Here is a 23,378-nt window from a genome sequence, read left to right as displayed (position 1 = left end):
GTTTTAAGCCCACTTGAAGTGGCAAAATCATGTTTTTCTAAGCCCACTTGAGGGTGGCAAATCCATGTCTTAGCCTACTTGTGAGTAGCAACTTCAAACCACTTTCAAAAACAAATATGAGTTGTTTTGTTCCAATCCGCGTGATTAAGTCTATACTTGTGTGATGTGCACATCACATGGTAAGCTAGCTAATAAACCGGAATAAGAATGCATGTGTTTTCAAAAACAACATATCTTGTTAGTAGAGGTCGATCTTTGATCGGGCGAGTGGGGGTGCTCATTTCATGACCTTCTCCCCTCGTACCCAAGTTTCTGAGCCGAGGCAATTTTGATGATGACGGATACGTGGCCTTAGGCACGAGTCAGGGTTTCCTAAATTTCCCAAAATAAAATATTTAGGTGGCGACTCTAAAATCTGGCAAAACAGTCCATGTTTGACACTTCTTGATTAAAATCAATTTTCCAAAATGATTTGCCGGATTTGGACTCTTTGGTGATTTATCAGTCTTACATTGCACTTTGTGAGATTAGATTCAGAACCGTGACATGAGTCTGAACTGTAGTAGCTAAGAACCACGATTTCGCGCCCTCACGCGTGGAGCCAGGAGTTCTCGGGGCGGTCTACAGTCCTCCCAAGCTATGTCCTTAGAGGAAGCATATCACTTGTACCTGAAAATGGTTTCCCAAGTAAGGTGAGCAAAAGCCCAGTAGAAACAGTCTAAAACAATGTATGAAGTTTAATTAAAATATAAGTGCCAAATAAATGTTCAATATTCAAGATCAACTTATATTTCTTCCATAACCATTCAATACTGATATTCATACCTTAATCAACTCGTTACTTCATCCTCACCAACGACGAAGAAGATAAGTAGATCTACTCAAATCTAATGTAGATCTAGATGAGACACGACTAGATCAAAACAAAAAATAGTTACCGAGGTATAATATTTTTTCTATATCTATTCTTTCCTTCGATTTCTCAATTTTTCTACATTTTCTTTGTTACATACGTCTGTTTTTCTGTTTTAATGGAGAAAATTTTGAAGTTCAGAATAAGTTGTTTTTAAGTTATAGTTACAGGTGGTGAAAACTGAAAATTTTTACAGTTTCAATTGTTTTTGGTGCTGAAATGAATCATGCTTTAAAATTGCAAAAATTTGCAGTTTCATAACATGTTTTCCAGCTTAATAGAATAATGCTTTGAAACTGTAATATTTTACTATTTCAAAGCTTACTTTTCAGTATGATCAATATTACAGATTATTGGCTTAATTGTTTGTTGTTATGTTTTTTACTATAATTTCTTAATTTATATATTTTTTGTCGGCAATATTCTAAATATTCTAGTGAGTCTCCGATAATATTCTTGACATTTTCCAGTGACGTTTAGAACACTCTGACGAACTTCCGGTGATGCTCTGGCGACTTTTCGGTGATGCTGAATATTCCGGCGAGTCTTTGATGAGTCTGACGGAAATCGTTGGATGTAGCAACATTTTTAAAGTGATAAAAAGAAAAATAAAAAGAGTTTTTGGTAACAATTAAAAATATGTAGGAATAATTGGTACAAGTATTTTGTTATAGGATTATATGAGTTTTAAACTTTGTGTATGGGACTTATTGGTAAGTGCCTTAGCAAATATTTCTTCTTGGGCTTGGGCACCCTCTGTTTCTTTCAAATAGATGTAATGGCTTTGTTTGATTGATAGCTTGTTTGAAATGCGGGTTGGCTTTTTAACTTTTTAACTATTTTAGTCTGGGGCTAAAAAGTTTCGCTTGGGATAGACTTTTAGTTTTTTTTTTTTTTTTTTACTTTTATGAGAAAAATAATTAAATGATTATGGGTTGGATGTGATATTTTGTCATATTCAGCTAAAATAGTTTGCTTTGTCTTATATGGCTATTTTAGCCAAAACATCTTCCCATACAAGCTCTAAATGGACTACAGTATAGAATTAAAATTATTAATCCATGGGACTTATATTTCATTATTTGTTTCCAAATTTTATTATTTGGATTAGATTCTAATGGTTGTTCTATTTAACAAAATTAACGATTTTTTAATCCTATAATTAATAAAGCAAAACAGGCATATTATTGAGATTATGTATTTTTATATTTATTACAAAACAAACATTGGCAAGAGAAAATTATATATCTCATTAATCTAACTAGATAACTAGTGGCGGAGCCAATAGTTTAATATAGGAGGGGCACCTATTAATTGTAATCTCAAAATTTTTCTTCCCCAATTAATAACAATAGCATAATAATAATTTTTCAAGCTAATATGAAACATTAAAAATTAATATTCATTACCAAAAGTTTTTAATTTTAAATTTTTACAATTGACCCTGATAAGTTTTCATTTTTTGAAATCTTTCCATGATAGTATCATTGTCAATGCTATCAAAAATATCTCTCTCAATGTAGACAACCAAGTTATCATTCATGCATTCATCACACATTCGGTTCCGCAACCGATTCTTCGCAATATTCATAGCTAAAAATACCCTCTCAATAGTAGCAGTTGCAATAGGTAAGATTAATTCTAAAGCCAAAAGCAAATACACCGATGGATATACTTTGTTTCTTCCAATCTCCACCATTTTCTTAGCAAGATTAGCAATTCCATTCAACCTTGAGAACTCACTACTGGATAGCATATCGATAATATATGTATCAAGTTGATCATTATGTACCATGAGCTCCATTGAAGAAAATTCTTCGGGATAAAATTCTGCAAGATGAATTAACTTTTTTTTTCGTCAAAACTGGAGAAAGAGTTGGATGGATTCAAACATACCACACAAAGTAACAACTCAATGTTCGACTGAAATGATCATTTAGTTCTTAAATTTGCATATCCAAAATAGGGTAGAATAATTCATCACGATAGTGATGTAAGTTTGTAATTTCTTGAGCATTGTGCCTTTTTCTCCCTCGAGCTACAAACATATCATTCGTTTGGAGAACATTAATTTCATGCTTTTATGTATATTAATATTAATAAATTTAAAATAAAAGCAAAATAAAAAAATTCATGTTAACTTAATTTTTGATTTTTTTTTAAAAAAAATAATTAATATTTTAAGATAACAAAAAATTAAATAAAAAATTAATATTTTAAAATGGAAAGGAATAAAATTGATAATCTTCATAATTAATAACAAATCCATCAAGGGTACATATACCACTATATAGGTTTATTCTAGAAAATTAGTTAAAAGTTAATTTTTTTACTTTTTAATTTTTTATAATCATATTATTTCTCTATTTTTTTATAAAAAATTTAAAAAAAATTAAAAAATTAATTTTTAACCTATTTGTATCGTAATCATCCTGCAATGGGAGAATCCTATTAAATACTAATTTCTATATATATATATATATATCCATTAAGGGGCCTTGCTTTGGTCCAGTCCAAGATCGGACTAGACCGTGTTGTTAGGCCCGTGAGGGCCTACCACGGGTCCCATGTGATAATCTGAACCGTTCAATGTGTAGAACTCGTCGAGTACTATATGCCTGTAAAAAATCACGTTGATTGATTATCAATAACTATGTGATCAAATCAGTTTTGTATATATAAAAAAAAATGGACGGTGAAAAGATTAATGGTTGGCAAAAAACTATTTTGATCACAAAGTTATCGATATCCGATCAACATGATTTTTACAAGCATATAGTATTCAACGAGTTCTACATATTGAACGGTTCAGATTATCAAAACGGGACCCGTGGTGGGCCTCCACAGGCCCAACAATACGGTCCAGTCCGATCTTGGACTGGACCAAAGCCAAACCCATCCAGTAAAAAAAAAATGGCAGAGGCACTGGTGATTGCGTCACCTGAGAGTAGCAAATTTTTCGAATCTTTAATACACACCACACAGCGCAAACCCAAAAAAAATGGAAAAAAAAATGAAAAGTCAGGGGACACGTGACCCCCCTCGCCCCTACATGGCTCCACCCCTGTAGATAATTAATAATGCACTAATCTTATTGATTATTAATCCCCTCCTGATTAATCTTGCTAATCAAATATACCCCAAAGGTAAGATACAGAAATCTATTGTGAATCAAATCTCTAATTATGGTTAAACATATTACAACAATACTATAGACTCCTAAAAAACAAAACCCCCACAACCTTCATTCACTTGTGATTGGTCCAGAAAGGAAAGGAAAAAATAAAAACACATGATTGGTCCACATCATTTTGGAGGTTATGGGGGTCCCCAACTTTGAGAGTCCCAAGCATTTTTGAACATATTACTTTCAATAAAGTGGCAAACCAAAAAAAAAAAAAAAAATTCATTTTGCTTATTATTATTATTATCAAATTGAGTTTTACTTTAGTATGGTATAATTTAAGATAAATTACACTAACTTCTCCTAAGATTTTTGACAATTATAAGGATCTTTCCTGTGATTTCAATAATTATACTAACCTCCCTTATTTTTGAAACTATCATCAAGATTCTCCCATTGTTAAGCTATTTAACAGAATTTGCTAATGTCATACCAAAAATGACAAAATTGCCTATTAATTACTTTATCTATTCAAATGAGAAATTTTACTCACATCTCTTGAGATTTTGCATATACATTATAAAAAATCCATACATATTTTTCCCAATAATTTACATTACTTATTTATTCATATTTAAAAAATATATATTATTTTATCTTTTCTCAATCATATATCATTCTCGAATTTTCATTTTTATCTTTGAGTCATTAAATTTTTAGTTGATGCATATTTAAAAAAACATATGTTGGTATTTCTCACACGATTAAAAAAATAAAAAAAATAAAAATAGAAGTAAAAAAAATTTAATTGCCTCACGATAAATTAAAATTAATTAATAGGGAATGAAAGATCAAGAAATCACTTGAGAATAATAAACAATTCAAACAATTTATCATTTCTTATACCTAAAATTAAAATTAATCTTTATTTGAATGGAAAAATTATTTGAGAATAATAAAATACTGAATTAATTTGTTATGTATGGGTGAGGAGTGGTTCTTCAATATTATTTCATCCCAAACAGACCTTTCTTTAATCCTCGCTCTAATATATAAAATAGGAAATACTTTGGTCAGAGATGCCAGAATTAACAATCCGACGGTTAAATTAGTAGGTTGTGTACGGGAGGGAACGAGTATGATATTTTTAAGACAAAGTTCAATTAGTTCCTAGTGCATACATTTTTCCTTGTATGTACGTTCTTTATAAAGTCCTCTGGTGTAGATGGTATAGATATTTTCTACATAATTTGACCTGTTTGTCATCATCATTTGAATGTTAGAACCCAAGTTCCTATTATACCTTTGGAAAGGGACAGTCTGGGCCCACTTTGGTACTCGGCTTAATTGCTTGCCAATTCTGCCTAATCCACTTACTCGGTACATCATTTAGCATGCTTAGTGCTTCATCTTCTTGACAATACAATGGGCAAGATTCAATTTGGGCCTCTGAAGGATGGGTTTAGATATGCTTTGTTTGCCGAATGCACATGTTTTATACTCAACTCACACATTGTGTTACTTAAAATCTATTTCTCCATCTTTATTTTATCTCATTTAAACTATTTTTATTAAATTAAATCTTAAAATTTATTTGTCATTCCATTAATGGTTGAATTTTTATTTTATTTTTTTGTTTATAAAAGTTCAAAAACTTGTGTAAAAAAATTGAGTTAAGAAATTGCATTTATGTTTTAAAAAGAATTATGAAAAATAAATAATAATTTCATATATATTTAATACGGTAAATTAAATTACATTTACATTTTTTTTTTCTTTAGAAAGTGTTTTATTTCGTTGTGTGTTTAAATTAGTATTAGAGTCTGATTTCTCAACCTCGTCAATGACATTATATGAGTATTAGATAATTTAAATAATAACATTTCGCTATAAATAATAACATAACACAATAAAAGGGAGAAATTAAAAAATAAAGTAAAAATTTAAGCATTAATGAAGGTGTGAAGAAATTAATTTTAACATTTAACTTAATGAAAATAGTTTAAATGAGAAAAATAAAGATGGAGAATATATTAATTGAGTATTTTAGTATTCAAAAATAATTTCTCCATTCAAGTAAAGATTAATTTTATTTTTAGGGGTAAGAAATGAGAAATTGTTTGAATTCTTTATTATTCTCAAAAGGTTTCTTCATCTTTCATTTTCTATTAACTAATTTTAATTTATTGTAAGGCGATTAGATTTTTTTTAAATTCTATATTTATTTTTTAATTTTTTTAATCATGTAAGAATAACTCACATATTTTTTTTAAAATATGTATCGACTAGAAATTTAATGACTCAAAGATAAAAATTAAAATTTGTTAATAATGTTTTAACAATTTAAGGATAAATAATTTTCTTACATATGAATAAATAAGTAAGATAAATTGCTGAAAAAAAATTAATTCATTTTTTTCAACTTAAAAAAAGAAAAGAAAAAAAATTAAATAATAAATGTATTAATTAAAATTGATAAATATTTCGTTGTTTATATAGTGTGAAATAAGTGTGATAAGTATTGTATTAATTATTATGGTCTTACATTAAACTATAAGGATGTTAAGTTATAATATTTATGGATATTTAATAATATATATGCAAAACCTCAGTGTAGGTGAGTGAAAATTTTCATTTAAATACCTTATTAGTTCAGAGGGATAATATAGTCATTTTGGCTAGAAAAGTAACAACGTTTTTGCTAAATTAACGCAGGATAATCTTGATATTGTCAGCAAAAATAGGAGAGGTTTCTATAATCCACAAGGGAGGTTTTTGTATTTGTCAAAAACCTCAGGAGAAATATGTGTAATTTATCCTATAATTTAACATCATAAGAAATTACTACATATATTTATTTAAGTTATATTTTTATAGAACAATAGTGTTAAAAGTACTCTTCAACATTGCATTCGCAGCAACATTTTTTTTTAAACTAATATTATAGCTACATTTGTTTAGATAAAAAAATATTTTAAAATGGAAAATATTTTCTATGTTTCGTGGTAGTGGTGGTAAAACGAAGGTGGAGGTGGAGGTGGTGGCATGGTAGTGGGGTGGTGGCGGTGGTAATGGCGATAGTAATGGTGACAGCGGCCGTGAGGATAGTGGTGTGGTGGTAGAGGTGAGAGTGGCAGTGGTAGTGTAATGCTATTGCTAAGATTTTAATTCAGAAAATATTTTCTGACTTTTAAAAGTGAAAAATATTTTTAGCTGATATAGGCCTTTTTTTTAAATTATAGAAAATGTTTTCCGTTAACTTTTATTTTTCATTGTATCAAATATCAGAAAATACGAAAAACATATTAAAAAAAAAAAATCGCCAAAGCAAATGGAATGTATATTTACATATACATAAACATATATATAGTTTAACTATAATTTACAAGAAATTATTTTGAAAAAAAAAATTATTTCATACCAATTGCTATTTTAAAAAATAAAATAACACAGTGGGGCAAGCATTAGGCAGATAAAATTGTCATTGTTTAAAGATTAGGTCTGAATTTTACAAGGAAGACGTTAAGATTAGTATGACTAATCGAGCTCTAGCCCCTCGAACTAGCATTTGCCCATTCCTAAGGGAAAAATTGTAATATGAAATGGACTATAATATCTTCATATGGGATATGGTGTTATGCTTAACATAAAACATTAAATAAGTTTTATTATTATTATTTTTTATTTTTTATTTTATTTTTTTATAATTTGCTACAAAATTATCAACTATTAAAAAATAGCTGATCATAATAGAAATATTATTTAAATAGAATTAATCCCCTTCATCCCTTTTCTTTTGTCTCCTTTATTTTATTTTATTTTTTTTTTTAAAAAAAAAAACAACTGCTTAACCCTCCACCTCCAAAAGAAAAGAGAGGGAGGTAAGTGACAGTGGGTATAGAAACTATATTAGGAGGTGTTGGAAGTAATAGGTAATTCTATTTTCACACATCAATTTTTCTCAATTCACACATTTAATGAAATATTTTCATAATACAATTCTGTTTTAGAATAAAAATACCATAATGTCTTTTTCTTCTTCCACTCAAATCTTAATTTTATAACACCACAATCTTCCTCTATTGCCAGCATCATCTCTCTCCTCTGTCATTCCGTCTAATCGCCTTATTCCCTCTTTGCCTAGAACTACTTTTTGCCATAAATTATACACTTCCACAAGCCTCCGCTGTGAATCACCCACTTTGAAGGTTGATTGTAGAGGTCTAGGATGAAAGGGAATGAGTTAAGAGTGACAGTAGTGGTGGTGGTGGTGGTGATGGTGATGGAGGGTTGAAAATGACGGCAACGGTAGCAAATGAAGGGTGGGTGAATGGAAGAAAAATTAGGTTCTGTTTGGTCTGGTTTTAAATATGTTTAAAAAAAAAACTAAAAACTAATTTAATAAAAATAATAATAAATTAAAAAAAAGAAAAATTACTCATAAATCCCATATTGAGAAATGTTACTCTATCTAGTCCTGAGTGTTTTTTTGTAAACCATTTAGTCCTTTTTTCTTTGTTATATTGTATAAATATCAATATATTGTATCTCATATTGGTGTATGATGATGTTTGATGAGGTTGAAGATGTAGTTGATGTTTGATGATATTCACAATGTTGGTGATGTTGATGATGTATGATGATGTAGTTGATGTTGATGATGTTTTATGATGTTGATGAGGTTGAAGATGTAGTTGATGTTTGATGATGCTAACAATGTTGGTCATGTTGGTGATGTTGTAGTTGATGTTTGATGATGTTGATGGTGTTTTATGATGCTGGTAATGTTGATGATGTTTAATGATGTAGTAGATGTTTGATGATGTTTGATGATGTAGTTGATGTTTTATGATGTTGGTGATGTTGATGATATTTGATGATGTAGTTGATGTTTGATGATATAGTTGATGTTTGATTAATGTTGATGATGTTTTATGATGTTGGTGATGTTTGATGATGTAGTTGATGTTGATGATGTAGTTGGTGTAGTTAATGTTGCTGATGTTCGGAAAGGAGGGAAATCTAAAAAAGACCTATAGTGAGCTTTTAACATTCAAATAGGATTTATTAGTCTACAAAATAAAAGGCAAGACCCAATGGTTTAACAAATTAAAATTTAGGATTTATTGGTGTTTTTCATTATTTTCATATGTTTTATCCTCTTAGAAGGTAAAAAAAAAATTAAAATTTTAAAAATATATATTTTTTGTATTTATTTTTGTCAAACTAAATTATATTTTTCAAAAAAAATTCAAAAATTGAAACTACACATAGCTTGGGGTTTTAAAATTGAAGATAAGAGTATTATTGAAACAAGAATAATGATTTGTAGCTCGAATTTTCTCCCCCATAATCCCCTGAATGCCCAAAACGACGTCGTTTTGGGCATTCTTTTTTTTTTTTTTTCTTCTTCTTCGTCTTGCAGGTCTGAAACAGAGGGAGAGGAGAAGGAGAGGGAGAGGGAAAGGAGAGGGAGAGGGAGAGGGAGAGGAGAGGGAGAGAGAGAAAGAGAGAGAGAGAGAGAGAGAGAGAGAGAGAGAGGAGGCAGGTCGTCGTCGCAGCACCCTCCGCCCGCCGTCGCAGCCCTCCGCCCGCCGTCGCAGCCCTCCGCCGTCGCCTCTGCCTATCGTCGTAGCCCCGCCTCCGCCGATCGTCGTCGCAGCCTCTACCTCGCAGCCCCCGCCCCTCCTCCACCTCCAGCCCAATTTGTTGGCCCCCTCCAGTCCCTCCTCCTCTTCTTCTTCCTTCTGATTTTCTTCTTCTTCTTCTGAAAAAAAAAAAAAAATGAAAACGCCGAGAACGACATCGTTTTCGTTTCGGGGGGAATTCAGGGAAGCTCTTTCGAGCTACGTAGCATTACCGTTGAAACAAAGAGACATATATTGAAAATTTTAATTTTTTTTTATGTATGTATTAAAAAGATATTATGTGTACTTGAAAAAAATTATTACCTGAAAACATAATTTCCCGAATGTCATAGGATCGATTGGGGACAAAAGAATGAATTTTTATGTAGGAGAGATTTAAATGATTTTTTATTGGTGGACCAACCCTAAAAATAAAAGTTTAGCTCCTAGAGAATGAGCATAAATGAATCTATAAAATGTAGACATGACACGACTAATCGAATTCTAGTTCTCAAGTCATGGGAAAGATTATGTATATACTTTTTAAATGGTAGGTATTATATGTATTTTATAATTAAAGAAAAATATATATAATTTTATATTTTTTTGAAATTATAATTAAAAAAAATCATAATCAAATACTATGTGAAGCATAACTAAATATCTCAAAATAATATCATAATTAAAGAAAAATATTATAATTAAAAAAGAAAATAGCGTAACTAAAAATTATAATTAAAAAGGAAAATAACATAACTAAAAGTTCATATGATAATGAGTGTATATTGTGGAATTCTCCCTCAGATTAATGTTTGCCCACCCTTAATAGACAAATTTCAATAAGAAATAGAATATAATTTCTAAACATGGGATGCCAGCTTAACTAACATAAACTATTAAAGAAGTTTTTATTTATTTATTTTTTGGGCTGATAATTTGTATCATTTAGAAAAATGATATAAAAACCCATTTTCTACGCTTGTTTTTTAGACTCAATTTGTAAGTGAGATGATTGATAAATAATTAGAAAAGATATAAGAGAGAGTGTTGTCTTAAATATTTTAATAAATTATTGAGTTTGAAAATTAAGTCTAATTTTTTAGTTTGAATAAAAATGCCCAATTTATCTTAATTTTTAGATATGGTCAAAAAAAACCAATAGATTTAAAAAGAGAAAAATTGACATTTTTTTCCCTTTATTCTCTTTTTGATATTTTTAAAATATGGTCCATTAGAAAAGAAAAAAAAGGGGGGGGGGGGTCTTTGAGTTTAATAGACTTACAAAAAAAAAAAAAAAATTGACGAAATGAAAAAAAAAGAAGATTTACTATAAACAAAAAGCAACAAATTTTATTTGTCAAACCCGAAAAACTTAAATAGTTGTGAAGAAAAACCAATATTTATGCATTACTATAGTTCATCTCTCACTTCATTTTTTCGTTTCGTTTCATTTTTTTTTTAATATTATGAAATCCAAAAATCAAAACAGAATATATGAAGAAAAATAGATGCATTAGCCGATTGTACATTTGTAATTTATAAAGCAAGGTCATTATGAATTTTTTTTTATAATTTTTTTATAGATATTTTTAGAGTATTATATGTTGCAATGTCTATGTGATATTTCCGATCAATGAAAAATTGTAACACTACCAAACAAAGGTAAGTTGGACCCATTCGTAAAATAATACGTTGTAAAATAATACTATAATGCTTCAGTACTACTTAATAATTACACGGTGGTTATAAAGTTGTGGCATAAGAGCAACACCAATCATACTCTTCATTAAAATATAAAAAATGTATTTTTTTTATTTTGTTTAATTATTATTTTTTTATCTATATATTCCAATGCTACTCCTTATTTTACCTAGTCATACACACAAACTGTTTAAAAAATCTCTCAAGGCTCTTCAAATATAACTAACCTTGAAATTTTTTGTTAAAATAACTATTGTAATAGCTAACCTATTTGAGTGCCTAAAACATGATAATATTAGTTATAATAATAACCAGCCTCACTTAAAGAGTTCCTTGAAAATGCTCATAAAAGATGGATGAATTGTCAATCCATTGTTTTCTGACCATTCCTATCTCTATTAAACAAATCTACAAATATATAAATCAGTTATAAAATTAGACACAAAATGTACATAAATACATAAAATTTTTCATAAATAGATTTTACTAACAAATTGTGTGTTTTGATTATGCAATCGATTTTTGTATTTGTAGCATCTCCAAAACCAAACTAACTATTCCATAGTAGTGCGAGTTTGGCATTGACTTAGCACTCTTAATTATCACGTAATTAATGTGGTCATACTTCTCTCTTCTTTTTTTTTTTTTTCCTTTTTTTTTTGTGCACTCTGGTATTTGGGAATGGATCCAAGATTTTAATATAGAGGGACCAATATATAAGAATAATGATTCATCTTTTTATTTTGTTTTTTCAATTTTATCATTAAGGCTCTGTTCGATGAAAAAGAAAATTCGGTAGAAGGTAAAACTAAAAGAAAATGATGTGAAAGAACAGAAATAAAAAAGAAAATATTTTTTCTAACAAGCATTTGATTAAGATACAAATTTTGTAAGAAAAAAATAGAAAAATTTAAAAGTTTAGTTATATATAATTCACACATTCAATTTTTTTTTTCTTGTGTTTTTTTTGCAGGAAATAAAAAATTAGTCACAATACTAATATGGGTTGTACAAGAAAATTAGTTTTCTTACACTTTCCACCACTTTCAAACTAAATAAACTCAGAAGTTAATTTTTTTTTCATTTTTTACTTATTTCATCCTAAACAAATTGAGCTTGGGGAACTATAGGGGGGGTTAAAGATGAGAAGAGGAGAAGTGTGATACCGCTATATATACTAATAAAATTTATAAACAATGTAAAACTTACGACATTGATTTTTACTATATAAAATAGGAAAATTTGGCCAAAACTCCTCTATTGGGCCTCCTTTTGGTGAAAAGGACAACCTGTAATTCTTCTTCTTCATAAACTCTCTCACATAGAGGCACGTACTTGATGGAGGATACAGTAACATTTTTTTTAAATTTCTTTTTAGATAATTTTATCTATCCATATATTCGTGAGAGATTTGAATCAAATTTCTCAATGTTGTTGTCGTTCCATCCCTAGAGTAGTTCTCCTTCATTGATTATTGTTTTTCGATTCGAAGTTATGCGAGATTAACCACTGCTTTTATCAAGTTGTAAAGCAAGAGAAATTTATCGAGTATAGCTTCATTGAGTTGTATATATCAGAGCTTCATTGAGTTGGAGATCTTCATTCGATCTCTGTTCGACTTAGAGTTATAGTTTTGTTTGTGTTAGCGTTGGAGTTTGTTTTTTTCACTGTTTGATTGTTGTAATGGTGTTTGTTTATTAGTTTATGTAGCGATCCTGGTTTCGATCATTCTTTCATATTTTGCCACTTCGATTGGGCCGGTCGGGGGTCGAGCTGCCCGGTCAGCCCGCAAGGGTCTAGAGGGCAGCGCCCCTTGACGGGTCCAAGGGTAGCGCCCTGGTAGGGGTCGGGCTGCCCGGTCAGCTAATAGGGGTCCAAGGGGCAGCGCCCCTTGGCGGGTCCTAGGGTAGCGCCCTGGTGGGGTTAAAGGGCAGCACCCTCAAAACACAAATGCAAAATGCGTTCGAAGTTGCTTGTCCGCTCGAGCGGCCGTTTATGTGCTCGAGCGGAGAATGTTTGGTTTCATAAGTTTAACCTGTCTGCAAAAGTATTGGGTTAGCGTATTTGACACTCGAGCGGGGCATTTCACGCTCGAGCGGATCATGTTATATCAGTTCGTGAATCTGATATTTTAGATCATTTTTTCAGTCCTCTCTCTCTCTCTAAAACTCTCTAGAACTCCAGATTGGGAGCTTCTCTCTCTAGAAGTCATATTCTCTCTTTGATTTCTCCAAATCCATTGGGATTTAGACCTAAGTTCTTCACCAAAGTCGGTTATCTAGGCGAGGGCTACGTTGTGTGCGGTGGAGATCGAATTTCATCGTCATTGTGCTGGCTTTTTGGCTTTTGAAGGTTTATTATTGTAATTGTGAGCGTGCCAGCAAAGATCAATCAGTCCTTACAGAAAAGTAATTGCTAACCAATTATCAGACGATTATGTTTTAGTTCTTTCAGCCTCAATGAAGAGGACTTTTACTGGTGGCTTGATTTAGGAGAATTAAATAAATAATAATCAAATAAAGAACAATTGAAGTATTTCATTAAAATGAAAAACTTACAATAATCCAATTCAGCCTCGTAGAAGTTTACAACAACAAAACTACTTGAATCTACTCCAATGAACGAAGTGCAGTGTAGAAATTTGAAATACAAAAATGTAAAGAACAAGAAATGTAAAAACTAGAAAGAAAATAAAGTAGATAAAACTGGTTTTTTGGATCTGAGTCTGGGGCTTTTTCTGGGGCCTTCTCTGCTATTTATACTTCTTAATGACAACCGTCGAAATGGACTTCTAACCGTCGAACCATCCCTCCATGACCTCTGATCATGCTTCCTTGCAGTTAGCTCCACTATGCCAAATGCAATTAAGCTTCCCTCTCGAATTTTGAATTTGATATATGCGTCACCGTTGAGGCCATGTCACCTTGCATCTCTCTACTGATCTAGTGCTACGCAGATCTACAAAAACCAATAATAACTGCCACGTGTGTGATCATGATTGAAGACTTGAATTGTCTTCCCGTGTTGCCCTCATCTTGCCACGTATCGAACTGTAATTGGCTTATACAAAATATGTAGCCAACATTACCCCCCCATTAATATACCCAATACTTAGTGATATTAGTGGATTAAGGCATTTTATCCACGTCTTAAAACGTGCATGGGCTTTTGCATTTCTCAGAAATGCAACTGTCATTCATCATTTGCATTAAATTCTCTTCTAACCCTTGAACACTCCTATTATCTCAGTATTCAAAAAGACTGATTCATCTTTTATGGCTAAGCCAATCTTCTCTTACATTGATCATGCATACGAAGAGTTATTTGATGACACTGTTCGTCCTCGAAAGAACCTTCATGCATTGATTAGCCGTCTTTATCCACCTCCATTTGTACAAGTTATGGAAGCTTTCGCAAATCACCGTCCTTCGAACCAAGAACCTACTACTTATGATTCTCTAGAACACAAATTTGCAATCATGGATATCGGAAGCTCTTCTTCTGGAACGAAACTATCCGTGTGGGACAAAGTTGCTACTGCTTCTTCTTCTTCTACGGCTTCTGGCTGGGGAACTTGGTCCACTACTGCTCAACCTCAGACAAGGGAATGCATTCATCATCGTTTCCCTAAATTCGATGACCCTCTTGACATTCCTCCTTTCAAACGCAGTTCAGTAGTATATCCATATGTTTCTATTAATCGTAGAGGCAGTCTTGAAGACAATCTAATTACATCGTGGTATACTTCTACCATGCCATCTCGGATGGTTCGAAGTGTCCCACTTCCCGTTGAAACTCTGGGGATGAACCTTGCACTTTTAGCCAAGAAGGCAAAACTTTACCCCTCTTATTGGCCAAAATGTGTGACCAGGCCTGAATTTCTGGACTCACCCAAGGAACCTCCGACTACTCCTCATCTCCCTTTTAACCCAGATTGGATTAATGAGTTGAAGCTCACTCTCTCTGAGGGCCAATCATTTCCCCCTTATAGGGTCCCAGTGCCTTAAACTCCCTATCAACAATTCAGAGCTCAAATATTGCTTGCTACATTCTCTCATTTATCCTTCGAGGTCCTTTGAAATGATATTCCCCACCAAAACTTTCTATGGGCTTGTGACATTATGTCTCGAAGCCATCTCCTTAACCCTGTGGCCCAAATAGAGCTCTGTACATTTTTAGACCAACTCCCTCTTCTGCTCAACTGGCACTTCCATGCCACCATTGCCAGTGAAGTTCTGGATGAAGCCATTTATGCTCGAACCTAGATTCAGTATGAGGCAGAAAACCTCCTTGATGACTATGAGGCCTTCAAGAGCCCGGATTCCGAGTATGGGGAGGATGTTGCGATGAACGAAGTGCATGGAGAGGAAGAAATGGACGCCACAGACAAAGCCCTCAAACAGACAGAATTTGAAGTGAAAGCCCAACAACTCACTTCTCAATTAAGGGCTTACCAATTAGATAAGCCAAACCTAGACAAAATAGAGGATAGAGTAGGAAAAGAGTTTTCTTTTATTGAATTTTGTTGGACTAAATTTCATGACCTTGTAACTCTGTCCATTCCATACTTCTACAAAATTGGGAATGTAGTTCAATGAATTCAATGTAAATAAAACTGGGGTTTCCGAATTCCATTTGTTAGATTTTAATTGTAAACTGTATGGTTGTTGTGCTTATGTCAACCCAAATTCTAACTCAAACTCTTTCAAGGTGTGAAATCTTCCCTTGAAGAAAACAATTATTGCCTTTTATGTTGACTCTAGGATCGACATAATTCTTTAGCTATCAATTTCGAATTAACCAACTTTGTCTTTTGAAAACTTGATTTGATGATATAATAGAAGTTCAATATGAACCTTTCCAACATATGGAAGGTAATTGGAAACTTTTGCCAGTTTCCTTTCATAAGTAAAGCTTCGAATTTATCAATTTTGCTCTTTGAAACTTGACTTGATCATATCCAGTTCCCCAACAATATGGCTAATCAAGCAATTTCAAATCAACCAATTTTGTTTCAAACAATCAGCCTAAATTTTCCAAGACATGGAAATTTCTTTTAAATACTGAATAAAACAAAAGTGATCTCTTCTGCATACTATCAAACCAGCTATCAATTTCCAGCCATAAGGTATTTCAAATTTTGCTTCGAAGGATTCTACTCTCATTAAGAAACCTAAAACAGGTCTTTAATCCTTTTGAAGTAAAATACCTAAACACTCTTTCACCGTGAGGCGTGGAATGTTCTTTGAAGTAGGCTTCCTACATTCGAAGCCGTTTGTTATTTCATTTTGGCACCAAAATTTGACTTCGAAGCCAAATATTTTATTTTGAAGCTGACATCAGTATTTGAGATGCGTTTTCCCTCCATAACTAACAAGATTGAAGGAAATTTACCGCATCCATACTTTTAGTACTTTTATATGAATTCCACAAATAGGGCATCCTCTTAGACACAAAGGTTTTAAAACCCTTTTATTTTGTGCTCTGAATTCATTAGTTTATTGAATACACAAACCCTTCCCTTCTACTAATCCTCTGTTCCTTGCTGCTTGTGACCAATGGATTCTTCTTCATTGAAAGTATCGTCTGGTGAACGTATAAGCCCAACCATGGCTTTAAAAATATATATTGAGGAAGAGATAGCCAAATTTATAGCTGATGGGTCAAGTGCCATAGAAGGTCGCCTCTTTGTTCCTTGCTATAGCGACAAACAAGAATATCTCTTAGGTCCCACCTTTTGAGAAGCACCTGCTCAACTTCCAACTTCATACCGTCGTTTGGAGGACCACTTTCTTCTCTATGAAGGGGGGTTGGACTAGGGAAATTGAAGAATGAATTGACCTCACCGTTGCTGGCCAATATTGAGGGTTGAATGGGAGGAGTGGTACGACAGGGTTATGCCTGCAAGAGAATGAGACTTACAAGAACTCTGCATCCTCAATGCCCTTCGTCTTTCCAGGTTTATTATCCTTAAAGACCCTTTTTTAATTCATGCCGCTCTTTGTTTCTGGAACATGGCTTTCAACTTTTTCCAGTTTCATTGTGGTATGATGGCTCCCACCGTTCTTGATATGTGCCATCTCTTAGGGCTTTCACCCCTTGGAACCCCTTTCACACCCAGTTACCCAGACCTTTTGGTTAAATTTTCTCTTCAGTCTGAATTCTTCTTTTAGTGATTTTTGTAAAGGCTGAAAACAAGAAGGTGGGTCCTGTGGGTGATCGAGAACTCTTCTTCTTTATTTTATATTGGTCGTGTAAATTTCTTTTTTGTACATCATCCCAATGAATTATGCCTGAATTTGAACCACTTGCAAAGGCCCTTATTTTAAAGAAATGCATAGCCTCGGCCCCTTATCTCTTAGGCTATGTTTATAGAGCCTGCTCCCAATTTTGTGAGAAACCTCTTGATATCAACCAAGGAGGTCCCCTTTGGGTGCTCTAACTCTGGCTCTTCACTTACTTTACTGATTTGCATCCCAAATGCTTAAAATTCCTAATTCAGGATCCTAGCACTTATAGGGAAAAATATGCCAGGATTGCCCTCTATCTCGCTTCTTTTGCTTATTATCTTACTTTTTTCCATCAACTCCTTGTTTCCCCAACTGCCACCTTCTTCTCTCCCTTTGATGCCAATAAGGGGCCAATTTGGCTAAAGACATTCTTGGCTGATAAATAGTGTTTCATTCCCTCGCACCAAGACACGTGGGCTTTCCATTTTGTTGCCAAGGGAACTTTTTATTGGCACTTTAAACCCTCGAGCTTATAAGTGCATATCTGAGGTATACTGCCCTTCCCAGTTTGCCAGGCAATTTAGGCTTACTCAAGGGATTCCCATTCCACTCTACAGTCTCTCGAATGTCCATCTCACAGCTAGAGACCTAAAAGTACCCAAATCCAAACTAGAGGAGGCAACATTTAAACTGTTGAAGGATATGAGTGAGTTTAAATTTGTCCCCTTCCTCCCCTCTGGCTTGGCTTTAAAGAGATTTCAAAATTGGTGGACAGACAATATGTAAGTGCATCTAGCAATACATCCTCATGATTTATTGATAGCACTAGGTGTGTCTTCTAAGGCTAAACCAACAGCAGCCGGGAACATTCCCTCTCTTTCCACAGCTACCAAAACTGTTCCTGCAGCCTCACCCCCTCCTGCTAGAGTTACTTGAGCTGCTTCAAAAAAAGGTATGTATTTTCAAGTTTCTTTTCTTTTAGACTTTTCTGTCTATTTCCTTTACATTCATGCCTCTTGGTATAGGGTCTCCACAAGAAGAATCTCCTAAGAGAGCTGAAGCGCTAGCTATTCTCAAAGACAAACATCAGCAGAAAAAGAAAAGAAAACTAATACTCACTCCTGAAGAGTTTGAGTCTCAGATTAAAGAGAGAGAGATTGAGAAAGAGCAGGAAATACCACTATAGAGAAAAAAGAGAAAGAAAATGACTCTCTCCTTCTGATTTGGTCAAAGAACCCACTCATGAGGCAGTTGTCAAAGCAATAGGGGAGGAACACTCCAAGTAAATAATTGTTTTTCAAAGAGCTGAGAAAATGTGACAGCAATAATTACTAAGGGATGAAGCAGCTGCCACTGATGCAACCTAAAGGGAAACAGTGAGAAGACAACACACTGCCGAGCATTATTCCCTCCGTAATTCTCCCATTATTGCCACCACCTCGGAAACCAGTAATTTCCTTTCATGTTTCCACTTTCTTTTATTCTCTTGTCAAATTCTTGGTATTGAAACTTGACATTACTTTGCATTTTTTCTTTTGTAGGAACAACTACTCTGCCTCCTTCCTCTACAAGGACTCCCTCAATCTCTCTTGAAGTTGAAAGTTCTCAAATTACAAAGCCAATTCAAGCAATCCTTCCACCTCTTGGTCCCATGTTCTTCATACCTTTCATGAGGTCAAGTATTCTTGCATCTCTTTCCTTTGGCTTAGCTCTATACTTCCCTCATTTGTCTTTTGATTTTACTCAATTTGATTCTCTCTCGAGCCCTACTTCTCCTCCTCCTCCTCCTCCTAAGGAAATTCCAGCTATTACTTCATCTTTGATGATAGCTGATTCCTATATAGAGGATACTGGTAGCTCTCCAATCCATTATCCATTATCTTTGCCTAGCTCCAGTCCTTCCTTTCTTGAGTAACTGGTAGCAAAAACTATAGAGACTGCTAAGGATACTTCACATTCTTCTCTGATTCCTATGCAGTCATTTCTTCCTTCTACCAGAGCTCTTTCTGCACCTTCCATGTTAATGGATGAGGTGGATATTTTTGAGGCTAGACTGGCCAGTCTTTTTGACATACCTTCCACCTCTCCAATAACTAGCAATGAGACTGAGCCATTAGTTCTAGCTAATTCTCTGCTAGAAATTTTTGAGAGCTCTTCCTCAAATAGTAAGACTTCCTTACCTTCGATAGACTTGGATAGCTGTCTGGAGCTGCTGGCATCTTTTTTGAGGATTCCTTCGAAGCCTTACAAAGGCCTATAATCAAAGATGGCTTTATCCAGTGTTGCAAGGTTGTTGAGCAATCCAGCATGGCTGTCTTAAGTTATTTATCTCAGGCGGCAGCCATCATTGATTTTTACATCAACATTTGCCATGATGCCAAGGTTGCGGAGGAGAAATTGGTGAGAGATCAGAGATTCGTTTCCAAGGTACATACTGAAGTGTCAGAATTGAAGGAATAACATTCCTCTATCTCCCAATTTTTAGCTCAACTATTGGAGAAGAAAACTCAACTTGAAGAGGAGCTATTAGCAGTCAACCAAGCCTTAGATCGAATTACCACCAAATTACAGATTACTAATCAAGGACTGGCTGATCGAAAGCAGGAGATGGCTACAGCCATTCAGTTGTTCCCATCACTTCAGAATAGAGCATCTATTGTAAAAAAATAACTGAGACATTGTACTGACTTCTGGGCCAATCTATGGCTACATGTACTCAACTCTTTATGAAATAAAAATCCTTATTTATTATTTGAGTGTTCTCATGTTCTCTTATTTAGCACTTATTCTATTCGTTGTGTTTCCCATACGGTTGGATAATAAGGCTTCAAATATCTGCCATTAATTTTCTTGGAATGTACATATCCATTCAAAATTTTCAAATGATATGCTCCCATAGGCAAGACTCTATGAACTTGATATGGTCCTTTCCAGTTAGGTGACCATTTTCCAAACTTGTGGCTTTTAATCCCTATTGGGAGTATTGTCTTCCATACCAAATCACCTTCATCAAAACTAACGTGCTTGACTTTCTTATTATAGTTTTTGGCTACTTTCTTCTTTTGGAAAAGAATGCTATTTAATGCCAGAATCCTAGTTTCATTTATACTTTCTAATTCCAAGCACATACTCTGATGGTATTGCTCAAGATCTAACTGGTCTTGGCATCTCACCCTCAAAGACTTAACATTAATTTCCACAAGTAGCACTGCATCATGCCCATATACTAAGGCATAAGGAGTGATTCATGTGCTTGACCTTAAAGAAGTCCTATAAGCCCACAATACATCCAACAATAAGTTATGCCAATCCCTAGGATTGTCTTCCATAACCTTTTGTATTCTTTTTTTCAAAGACTTATTGGATGATTCAGCTTGACCATTAGCTTGTGCATAACAGGGGGTGGAATTAACAAGGCTAATTCCAAACTCTGCCATAAAAGACTTTACTATTTTTCCATAAAATACAGTTCCATTATCAGCAGCTATAGTCTGTGGGATACCAAATCTATGGATTAAATCCTTAATGAATCCAATTACTTCAATCTGGTCCACAACCTTGGATGGCTTAGCTTCGACCCACTTAGTGAAGTAATCAGTAGCCACTAAAATGAAACAATGATACTTCGAAGAGGGTGGGTGTATTTTTCCCATCATATCCATGGCCCATCCTCTAAATGGCCAAGGCTTCACAACTGCATGCAGGTCAGTTATGGGCACGTGCCTTATTGTGCCATGTTTTTGGCATGCCTGGCAACCTCTTGCATATTCTATGCAGTTTTTAAGGATAGTTAGCCAATAGTAGGAATGCCTTCGAAGCAGCCATTTCATCTTCACACCAGGCTGATGAGCACTACAGATGTCTTCATGAACCTCAGCCATAGCTGTCAATGCTTCCTTTGGGCCTAAACATTCCAACAATAACCCATCTCCCCCCCTTTTGTAGAGAGCAGTACCATACATTATGTATTGCATAGACTGCAATTTAATTTTTTTACTGGCTTTCGAAGATGGGCCAGCCAGATACTGCATTATTGGATGCCTCCAATCTTGTTCTTGTAAGTCATTATGATTGACTTCCAAGACCACATTCCTTTTATTTAAGGGTGGTATTACTTTCTGATATATTGTTTGGCTTATGTCCCTTTGAGTATTATCCCTTCTCTTGAAATTCGAAACTTTCTAAGCCATATCATTAGCTTTATTATTCAAGAATCTTGGGACATGAGTTACATTTGCTATCTGAAATTGAGAAAGTGGATGTAATGCAACAACATAGTATGGCAACATGCTTATACTTTGACATTTGAAAATCCCTTTCACCTGGTTAACTACCAATTGAGAATCTGCAAATATGTTAACTGCATGAGCTTGTATTTCAATAAGTATTTCCAGTCTCATTATTAAGGCTTCATATTCAGCTTGATTATTGGAACAAGTAATTTCATCCACTCTGAAACCATGCATGGTTTCTACTCTTTGTGGTGACTTATTTACTACACCAATTCCAGTTAGACCATTGGCTTTTGATCCATCGAACCACATTTGCCATGGTTCAATACTAGCCATACCAAGTTACATTATCTCTTGGCTTTCTGTTTGGCATGGATGGTCTGCCAAAAAATTAGCTAAAACTTGTCCTTCTACTGCCTTTTGCGGGACATATTCTAGATGAAATTCTGATAAAGCTAGTATCCATTTGCCAATTCTTCCCCTCAACATGGGTCTAGATAACATATATTTAACCAAGTCTGTGGTTGCAATTACCAAGACAGTTGTAGGCAAAAGATAGTATCTTAATTTCATTGCAGCAAAATACAATGCAAGACACAGCGTTTTTATAGCTGAGTATTTACATTTACAAGAATTTAGAAACCTACTAAGGTAATAAATAGCTTTCTCCTTGCCTTCTTCATTGTCTTGGGCTAAGAAAACTCCCAATGAATCCTCTGCTGCAGCTATGTACAACTTCAAGGGCTTATCACCCTTTGGTGGCATCAGCACTGGAGGGTTGGCCAAGTAGGCTTTGATTCCTTCGAAAGCAGTTTGATACTCTGTTGCCGACACAAACTCCTCTTCATCTTTTAGCCTTAACAAGGAAGAAAATACTTTAGTTTTCCCTGCAGTATTAGAAATGAATCTTCGAAGAAAATTAACCTGTCCAAGGAACTTTTGTAATTCTTTCTTACTTGATGGAGGTCTGGCTTCAATGATGGCTTTGGCTTTATTCTAGTCAATCTGTATTTCTTTCTTGTGTACTACATAGCCCAAGAAGTTTCCAGATGATATGCCAAAAGCACATTTAAGAGGATTGAGTTTCAACTTAAACTTTCTCATTCTTTCGAAAGTTGCTTCTAAGTGAAACAAATGTTCCTCCATGGATTGGGATTTCACTACAATGTCATTAACATAACACTTTAAATACCCTTCAATGAGGTCATGAAAGATAGTGTTCATAGCCCTCTGATATGTAGCCCCAGCATTCTTCAGGCCAAATGGCATTTTAACCCATTCGAAGGTGTCAATATTCCAAGGACATCTGAATGCTATCTTGTGGACATTCTCCTCTGCAATGCAAATTTGGTTATAACCAGAGTGCTCATCCATCATTGATAAAATTTGATGTCCTGCTGAACTATCTACCAATAAATCTACTATAGGCATAGGATACTCATCTTTTGGTGTTGCTAGATTCAAGTTTCTGAAATCGATGCATACCCTCATTTTACTATTCTTCTTAACTACAGGCACAATATTGGATAGCCATTCAACATACCTGGCTGT

General features: G+C 33.8%; 1 protein-coding gene across 1 annotated transcript; it reads right to left on the bottom strand.

Moving 5' to 3' along the window:
* Window positions 1–2,345: 2,345 nt before the first annotated feature.
* Window positions 2,346–2,717, bottom strand: LOC145802826 (uncharacterized). Its single transcript, XM_082895617.1, has one exon. It carries the CDS (start codon window positions 2,715–2,717, stop codon window positions 2,346–2,348), a length of 372 nt encoding a protein of 123 aa, XP_082751743.1.
* Between the last annotated feature and the right edge of the window lie 20,661 nt (window positions 2,718–23,378).

Source organism: Camellia sinensis, chromosome 11 (assembly GCF_055761805.1).
Source record: "Camellia sinensis isolate YWXY chromosome 11, ASM5576180v1, whole genome shotgun sequence".
Lineage (NCBI taxonomy): Eukaryota > Viridiplantae > Streptophyta > Magnoliopsida > Ericales > Theaceae > Camellia > Camellia sinensis.
Note: the sequence above shows the minus strand (reverse complement) of the source record. Positions and strands in the feature narration are given on the sequence as shown.